Raw genomic sequence first — 8,436 nt, 5'->3', positions numbered from 1 at the left:
GAGCAGTGGGGATGGGGGAATGCAGGGAGAAGAGCCTGGGTCCTAAGCAAGTCCCTTGGGCTGGTCACAACAGCTTGGCCTTTGAATGAAGCAGGGGCACGGCCCCCGCAGGCCTCTCCATCATGGCCTCTGCTTTTATTTGGAAAGGAAGTTGCAACAATAGATCCAATTGCACCAGGTCATTTTTCTCCTTTCCTCTCCGTGTGTGTGTGTGTGTGTGTGTGTGTGTGTGTGTGTGTGTGTGAGAGAGAGAGAGAGACAGAGAGACAGAGAGACAGAGAGCGAGACTGATTCTGGGGTCTATTTTAGTTACAACACCTCTGTGGAACCCTCTTGTAAGCTGTAATAAAACGGGGTTGTGCGTGAAGGAATAATGCTGGTGAGGGTACAGTTAAGTTTTAGGATAAATCATCTTACATTGTAAATATAAATATCACCATTTTAGAAGCAGTTTTTGGGTTTGCTTTCTCCCCCTACTTTATTGGGGAGGACTTGCCATTGCTTTTATCAAGTGCTTGCTAGCCATGGATGCCAACTAACTTCCTCGATTGAAGGCCGGAGAATCATGTCTGGTTCCAGGAGCTGCTTGAGCAGGTCCTGGCATTCGGCCGAGATGCCCAGATGCGTGGGGAAAGACACCCCCTTCTGCTGCTGCCACAGCATCTTGGGGATGTCCGTGTCGTCGAAAGGTAGGCTAGCGCAGAGCATGACGTAGAGGACCACGCCCATGCTCCACACATCGCCCTTCTTGCTGTCGTGGGGAACACCCTGCAGTACCTCGGGGGCGGCATAGGCTGTGCTGCCGCAGAAGGTCTGGCTCAGCTCCCGGCGGGACTTGGGCAACACCTTGGCGAAGCCAAAGTCAGTCAGCTTCAGGTTGAAGCCCTGCAGCAAGGCGTTCTCACACTTGAGGTCCCGGTGGGCCACACCACAGCCGTGGCAGTAGCGGATGGCCTCAACCATCTGACGGAAGAGGGCCTTGGCCCGGCTCTCAGGCATCGGCCCCCCATTCAGCACACAGTCAAAGACATCCCCTCCTTCGGCCAGTTCCATCACCAGGAAGATTTTCCCATCAGCAGACTCCAGCATCTCGTACACCTGGATGATGTTCTTATGGTCCAGGATGCGGACGATCTGGAGCTCCCGAGGCAGGAATCTCTGGATAAATTCTGAGGAAACAAGAGGATAAGAGATGAGCTCTCCTACTCAAAAGGGCCCAACTCCTCCTGTCCCGTCTCGCGGCTTCCTGTCTGCCCACCACAGCCAGGTCCTGCTCCTTGGCGCCATTAATCCACCTGAGTGTGGCCGCTTGGATGATGCAAGAACAGCAGCTCCTGTTGCATTTGTAGTAATTACTGTTGCCTTTACATTACATGGTGGAACTACTCCCTGCTAATCTCAGCACTCTAGTGAGGGGTCTGGGAGACCACAGACAGCAAGGTGCCTTGGGGATTTTGGGGGGGAAGTTAACTATCTCTTGGGATACCTGACCTGCCCCAGGGGTGGTGAGCCAGCTCCTCCTGTCCCTGCCTCCTGACTGACCCACAGTTGTTCCCCAGGAGCCCTGGCCTGCCTTTGTCCCACCACCTACCTTGGCACCAGCTCCTGCCTCCTGCTAGCCCTGGCTATGACCTCTGCAAGTGTCAGGTCACTCCTGGGACGGGAAGAGCCTGGCAGGCTCAGACTGTGCCTCTGAGGACTCCTCACCTGGTGCCGCTTGCATGGAGAAGCATCCCTCTGTTCCACGCCAACAGACCCTGGGTCCCTTCTGGCTGGCATTCCTGGGTTCCAGCCCCAGAGCCAGGAAGCACCCACCCACCTCGACCAGCCTTCCCTTCCTCCCAGGGCCCCAGCTCACCTTCTGGCCCTCCCTTCTTGTCTATAATTTTAATTGCCACTTTTCTTTGGTGTTTTTTGGAAAATGCTTCTCTGACTTTTGAGTAGGTCCCTTCCCCAATGGTCTTGCCCAGCTGGTACCCATTGGAGAGCAGAAAGTCCTCCATGCTGTCTAGCGCCTCTTTCCTGTCACCCATTCAGCTCATGCTGCCTCTGCGAGGCAGCTCTACTCCACCATCGCCCTTGGCCCGGGCCTTTACTCCCCAAGGACTTCATCCGCAGCCGCCCCAGCGCTAGAGCATTCTCCCTCTGCACACAGCCGCCGGTGGGGAGAGGGAGAGAGTCAGACATTTTAAAACTCTTGCCCGATTGTGATGTAAATGTTGTGTGACCCCTGGCCAAAATGAGCCATGGCACTACCCGCTCTCACCCTCGTGGCCATGTCCAGCAGGAATTAAACCACCACCGCCTCAGCCCCCGGCGGGCCAGGGAGCGAGTCGCGAGCCCGGCCTGGGAGGGCGCCCCAGCATGTCGGCGTGGGCCCGGCTGGCCCGGCTCTTTCGCGTAGATGCCTCCCACGCCCCCATCGGGTGGCTAGGGATCTGTGCAGGCCGATCTCAAGGCGCCATGGCGAGCGCCAGAGAGCGCCTTCTGACTCCTGACTGGGGGCCCCAGTTAAGTGGAGAGGCGGCAGGAGGTTCCCCGGCGTGGGGAACGGGCTTTGTGAGGTCAGCGCGCCGCGGCCCGGGTCACAATGCAGTTCTCCCCCTTGACACCCGAGCCCGGGCGCGCCGCAGACACCTGCCCGGCTCCGCCTGGACCGGAGCGTCCTCCCGCGGCCAGGGCTCGGGCAGCTGCCTCCAGCCTGGGAGCGGCCTCGGCTTCCGGCAGGTGAGCAACGACCCAGGGGCGAGCGCGGGGAGGGGGTCGCCAAGCGGCCCGGGAGCGGCCTGACAGCCACTCCCCGCGCAGAGCGCCCCGGGGCCTGGACATGAGTGCCCAGGAGCCCCCGCAGGGTCGAAGATTCCCCATTGAGGCCGGAGACTCCCCTGGCCTCGCCGCCGTCCCCGAGTCCCAGGACAACCCGGAGCCGGTAGCTACGGAGCACACCCCGGTCAGGTGAGGCCGGCGCCCCGCCCTGCTTTCCACTTGGCACCCCCAGGCCTCCCCACCTCCTCGCGGGGACCTCAGTGAACCTCATGTGCACCCCCAAGACCTCCGCCGAGCCCCCGGCCTCAGCGCCCCCACTTTCTCCAGGCCGCTTCGACGCTGCCCGGGCTGCCACTGTCTGACGCTGCTGCACGTGCCCATCGACGTCTTCCTGGCCATGGGCGGGAGCCCCCGGGCCCGCGCCACCTGAGTGCGCCTGCGCACGGCAGCTCCACGGGAGCCGGGCGGGGACAAGGCCCTCTGCGGGCCACCCCGCTGAGGTCGCACGCACCGAGCATGAGACAATGATGCACATTTTAAAATAAAAGAATGATGCACATTTTAATAAAGCACAGCATAAACTGTTCTTTGCATTCCGGACTGGCCTTGTTATGTCTGTCCGTGGGATCTGGCCCATCCAGATACCCCCGTCCCGTCGCCTCCTCTCTAGTGCTTGGCCCCGGAAGCCCACCCTTCCTATGACGCCAGAGCCCCTGTCTGGCGTGACTTTGCTTCCATCTCCCTGTCCCCCTACTCGGATCCTAGGAGAAATTCCCATTGCACTGGCACCCACTGGATCTTGGGAATGGCAAATTGCGATAAAAAGAATGGTCACCTGGCCCGCGCCAGTGGAAATGCCTTCTGCTGCTATTCTGTGGAGGGGACAGGGTCTACCCCAGTTCTTTCTCACCCTCCGCACTGCTCCCCCCACCAGAGAATTTCCAACTGCTGGCTGGCGCTTCAAGTGCCAGCAGCCCCAGGAACTCAATCCAGATCTCCCAGCACTCCGACCAGAGCAGTGTCTCATTAGCGGGAAGCTGGAGTCAGAAGCCAAACCTGGCGTACTCGCAGGCACTCCAGCATGGGCTGCAGGTGTCTCCATCGCTGGGCCAAAAGGTTCGTTCCCCCAGCCCACGGTGAGCCTGTATTTCTCCCAGGACAAATGGGATCAGGGAACGACTGGGTATGAGCTCCTTCGACAAACTTGGATTTCTTAACATCCTATCATCCAGGTGAAGCCACTTGGGAGAATTTTCTGGGGTCACCAGGATGACATGTCATGCCAGCAGGCTCCTCAGTGTCCTAGTACACCCTCAGACCCACCCACAGAAGGGGTGGGACAGGAAGGCTGCCTACTCCGCTGCACAGGTATTCTCCAGTTGTGCTTAAATGAGCCTGAATTATGGGTACTTTGAGGGAAAAAAGATTAAAAAAAAAAAAAAAGTAAGCCAGAGAGGTCAGATTCATGCTCTGTCCCATCTAAGTGCCACTGTCCCAATACCTGCCCTTACTCCATCCCCATCCTAGCTGGAGTCTCAGAATCCCACAGTCCCATGACTCTGACACAGAATTTAAGATACTGCTTAGGACACCTGGCTTCAGATCCCTGCTCTGCTTCCTGCTAAGGCGCACCCAGGAGGCAGCAGGGGAAAGGCCAAGTACTTGGGTCCCAATCAGCCAGGTGGGACACACAAACTGAGTTTGGGAAACCTGGCTTTAGTTTCACCCAGACTTCATTGTTGTGGGTTGGGCCAGACCAGGCTACGGCACCCACTGGCAAATGCCGAGGCGAGGCAGGCCATGCCAAACTAGGCCTCAGCACCCAACCAGCACACCTGAGAACCAGGGGGGAGGGGGCAAAGCCAGTAGGTGGAATATGGAGGACCCCCATGCTGGACAGCCACTCCCACTGAGTTGAGATGGAGACAGACCAGACCAGGCAGGGCTACAACACCTGTGGCCTCATGTGAGCTAGATCAGGGAAAAGCCCAGCTGGACTTCCTACTGGAGTATCAATCAGATCCACTACAGAGCAGTGGTCATCAAAACTGTCTGGTACTGGTACAGAAACAGAGAAGATCAGTGGAACAGAATAGAAACACCAGAAAGGAACCCACACATGTATAGTCAACTCAGGCAAAAAGCCTGGTCTCTTCAATAAATGCTGTTGGGACAACTGGATAGCAGCTTGCATAATTAAGAAACAAGACCCAGGCCCGCAGCAATAGCATACTGGTTAAAGTCCTCGCCTTGAAAGCACCAGGATCCCATATGGGCACCGGTTCTAATCCCGGCAGCCCTGCTTTCCACCCAGCTCCAAGCTTGTGGCCTGGGAAAGCAGTTGAGGATGGCCCAAAGCCTTGGGACCCTGCACCTGTGTGGGAGACCTGGAAGAAGTTCATGGCTCCTGGCTTCGGATAGGCACAGTCCTGGCCAGTGCGGTCACTTGGGGAGTGAATCATTAGACGGAAGATCTTTCTCTCTGTCTCTCCTCCTCTCTGTATATATCGGACTTTACTATAAAAATAAAGCAAATCTTAAAAAAAAAAAAGGGACTCCCAGTGAAAGTGTTGGACACATGTAGACAATGGGATGATAGACTGTCTGACATTGTCTGTACCAGCAATGTTGGGGCACACTTAAAAAATGGCAGACCGAAGGAATTGTAATTCCTTATGAAGAAATACACTGTTGTGATAATATGGGAAAAATTAGGGGATGGAAATTGCAGGGAGGGGAATCCTTACTATACAGAATTTTACGATAAAATTCAAAAATTAAAATAAAAATTAAAAAAACAAAAGAAAGGCAGAACTACAGAGACTAAACAAAATACAGAAAGGAAGGCCTGGCACAATAGCCTAGTGACTAACATCCTCACCTTGCAAGCATCAGAATCCCTTATGGGAGTCAGTTGCTCTCCCAGCTGCTCCACTTCCCATCCAGCTCCTGCTTGTGGCCTGGGGAAGCAGTAGAGAATGGCCCAATGTATTGGGACACTGCACCCGCGTGGGAGACCTGGAGGAGGTTCCAGGTTCCCGGCATCGGATCGGCGCGGAACCGGCCGTTGCGGCTCACTTGGGGAGTGAATCATTGGAGGGAAGATCTTCCTCTCTGTCTCTCCTCCTCTCTGTATATCTGACTTTGTAATAAAATCAATAAATCTTTTTAAAAAATTAAAAAAATAAATAACCTTAAAAAAAAAAAAAAAAGAAATACAGAAAAGGAGATCTTCTTTCCAACCTGAGCACTTGGGCCATCTTCAATTACTTTTCCTGCTTTTTCAAGTGCTTTAGCAGAGACCTGGACTGAAAGTGAAGTATCCAGGACCAGAAACGGCACTCATATGGGATGCCAACATGGCAGGGGGCACCACAACTCTGGGCCCCATCTTTTCATTGTTTAAATCATTTATTGGGGCCAATGTTTTGATAGTATATACAGCCACCACCTGTAATGTTGGCATCCCATATGAGCGCTGATTGAAGCCTCAACTGCTCCACTTCCAATCCAGCTCTCTAATAATGGTCCGGATAAAAGCAGCAGGGGATGGCCCAAAGCAGCCCCTGCCATCCACATGGGAGATCCAGATGAAGCTCTTACATCGTAACTCCAGAGTCTGGGCTGTTGGCTCAGCCTGGCCTACCACTGGCCATGGGGAGTAAACCAGCACACGGGAAAATCTCCCTCTCTATGCAGTTCTTTCAAACAAATAAACATTTTACTTTAAAAAGAAGTACTTAGGGCCTGGCACAATAGTCTAGTGGCTAAATCTTTGCCTTGCATCCACCAGTTCATATCCCAGCTACTCCACTTCCCTTTCAGCTCCCTGTTTGTTATCTGGGAAAGCAGTAGAGGATGCCCAAAGCCTTGGGTCCCTGAACTCACATGGGAGACCCGGAAGAAACTCCTGACTCCTGGCTTCAGATTGATTCAGTTCTAGCCTCTGTGGTCACGTGAAGAGTGAACCAGCAAACAGAAGACCTTTGTCTCTCCTTCTCTATGTATATAACTGCCTTTGCAAAGGCAGTTTTAAAAAAAATTTTTTTAAAGCACTCAATTGGCTAATTCTCCACCAACAAGCACCGCAACCCACTGGGTGTCAGTTGATGTCCAAGCTTCCAAAGATAATCCAGAGCCTTGGGATCCTGTGCCCACATGGGAGACCCAGAAGAAGCTTCTGGCTCTTGGCTTCAGATGGGCTCAGCTCTAGCCATTGCAGCCACTGGTGGAGTGAAACAGCAGCTGGAAGAGCTTTCTATCTCTCCTTCTCTCTATAAATCTGATGTGCCTTTCCAATAAAAATATTTTTTAAAAAGTATTTACTTCCAAAGGAGCAGTGCTTGGGACTAGTGAGCTCAGGGTGTTCCACAAGCAATGGGAAAGGGCCGCCCCCGTGCAGGAGTGGTGGAGAGAGAAGGAGAAGTGAAGGGCAAGGGGGCCAGCAGCGCCCAGCAGGGGTGAAGGCACCCCCTGCAACACCGGCATCCCACATAAATCCCAGCCACTCTACTTCCAATCCAGCTCCCTGCTAATGTGCTTGGGGAAGCTGCAGAGGTTGGCCTCGTGTATCCAGGCTTCTGCCATCCAACTGGGAGATGGGGCCAAGCTCCTGGCTCCTGCCTTGGTCTGCTCCAGCCCTAGCTGCTGTGGCCATTTGGGAAGTGAACTAAGGAATAAGAAGTTTTCTATCACTTTGCCTTTCAATTAACTGAAATAAATTTTTACCAAAAATGTGATTGGATCAGTAAATTTGCTGTTGTTATCTTTTTTTTTTTTTTAAGACAAAAAGGGCAGGCCCGGAGTGGTAGCCTAGCGGCTTAAGTCCTCGTCTTGAATGCGCCAGGATTCCATGTGAGTGCTGGTTCTAATCCCAGCGGCCCTGCTTCCCATCCAGCTCCCTGCCTGTAGCCTGGGAAAGCAGTCGAGGACGGCCCAAAGCTTTGGGACCCTGCACCCATGTGGGAGACCTGGAAGAGGCTCTGGGCTACTGGCTTTGGATTGGCTGAGCTCCACCCATTGCAGTCACTTCGGGAGTGAATCAATGGACAGAAGATCTTCCTCTCTGTCTCTCCTCCTCTCTGTATATCTGACTTTCGAATAAAAATAAATAAATCTTTTAAAAAATGAAAAAAGAATGGCAGCATTGTGACACAGCAAGTTAAGCCACCACAGTGATGTTAGCATCCCTTGTGGGTGCCAATTCATGTCCCAGATGCTCAACTTCCAATCTGGCTCCTTACTGATATGCCTGAGGAAAGCAGTAAGACTGTCCAATTACTTGGATCCATGCCACTTATATGGGGGACCCAGATGAAGCTCCTGGCTCCTGGCTTCAGTCTGGCCCAACTCTGCCTGTTGTAGCCATCTAGGTAGTGAACCAGTGGATGGAAGATCCGTCTGTCTCTATGTGTAACTCTGAATTTCAATAAAGAAGCAAATTAAGAGGGGGAAAAAAAAGGGAAAGTGAAGGGCAAGGTCAAGGAATTCAGTTTAGTTTTCACCAGCGCCTACCTGGACCATGTCACATGAGAGACCTCGAGCCTTCCCCTTGCCAAGCTCAGCGGTCAGGACACCCTGAGCAGGTAACAGAAGTGATGCCAGATGAACGAGGCTGCTGGAGACCAGGCTAAGGGGTATGACCCTTTTGCTGCAGGTCATCGGAAGAAG

At 53.7% G+C, this 8,436-nt stretch overlaps 2 protein-coding genes across 2 annotated transcripts; one reads left to right on the top strand and one right to left on the bottom strand.

The window, feature by feature from the left end:
• Positions 1 to 447: 447 nt before the first annotated feature.
• TSSK3 (testis specific serine kinase 3) lies at positions 448 to 2,268 on the bottom strand. Its single transcript, XM_004591620.3, has 2 exons — positions 1,859 to 2,268; positions 448 to 1,169 (listed from the first exon to the last, which is right to left on the bottom strand). The coding sequence occupies exons 1-2, from the start codon at positions 2,031 to 2,033 to the stop codon at positions 508 to 510; spliced, it is 837 nt and encodes a 278-aa protein (XP_004591677.1). The 5' UTR covers positions 2,034 to 2,268; the 3' UTR covers positions 448 to 507.
• Positions 2,269 to 2,576: 308 nt separating this feature from the next.
• Positions 2,577 to 3,359, top strand: FAM229A (family with sequence similarity 229 member A). The gene is made up of 3 exons (XM_004591619.2): positions 2,577 to 2,727; positions 2,809 to 2,955; positions 3,094 to 3,359. The coding sequence occupies exons 1-3, from the start codon at positions 2,591 to 2,593 to the stop codon at positions 3,194 to 3,196; spliced, it is 387 nt and encodes a 128-aa protein (XP_004591676.1). The 5' UTR covers positions 2,577 to 2,590; the 3' UTR covers positions 3,197 to 3,359.
• The last annotated feature ends 5,077 nt before the right edge of the window (positions 3,360 to 8,436 follow it).

The sequence above is a fragment of the Ochotona princeps genome, chromosome 2 (genome assembly GCF_030435755.1).
Source record: "Ochotona princeps isolate mOchPri1 chromosome 2, mOchPri1.hap1, whole genome shotgun sequence".
Taxonomy (NCBI): Eukaryota; Metazoa; Chordata; class Mammalia; order Lagomorpha; family Ochotonidae; genus Ochotona; species Ochotona princeps.
Note: the sequence above shows the minus strand (reverse complement) of the source record. Positions and strands in the feature narration are given on the sequence as shown.

Coding starts and splice junctions, on each gene's coding strand:
- TSSK3 (XM_004591620.3), bottom strand. CDS start 2,033: ATGGGTGACAGGAAAGAGGCGCTAGACAGCATGGAGGACTTTCTGCTC. Junction 1,170..1,858: donor CAAGAAGGGAGGGCCAGAAG/GTGAGCTGGGGC, acceptor TTGTTTCCTCAG/AATTTATCCAGAGATTCCTG.
- FAM229A (XM_004591619.2), top strand. CDS start 2,591: ATGCAGTTCTCCCCCTTGACACCCGAGCCCGGGCGCGCCGCAGACACC. Junction 2,728..2,808: donor GCGGCCTCGGCTTCCGGCAG/GTGAGCAACGAC, acceptor CTCCCCGCGCAG/AGCGCCCCGGGGCCTGGACA. Junction 2,956..3,093: donor ACGGAGCACACCCCGGTCAG/GTGAGGCCGGCG, acceptor CACTTTCTCCAG/GCCGCTTCGACGCTGCCCGG.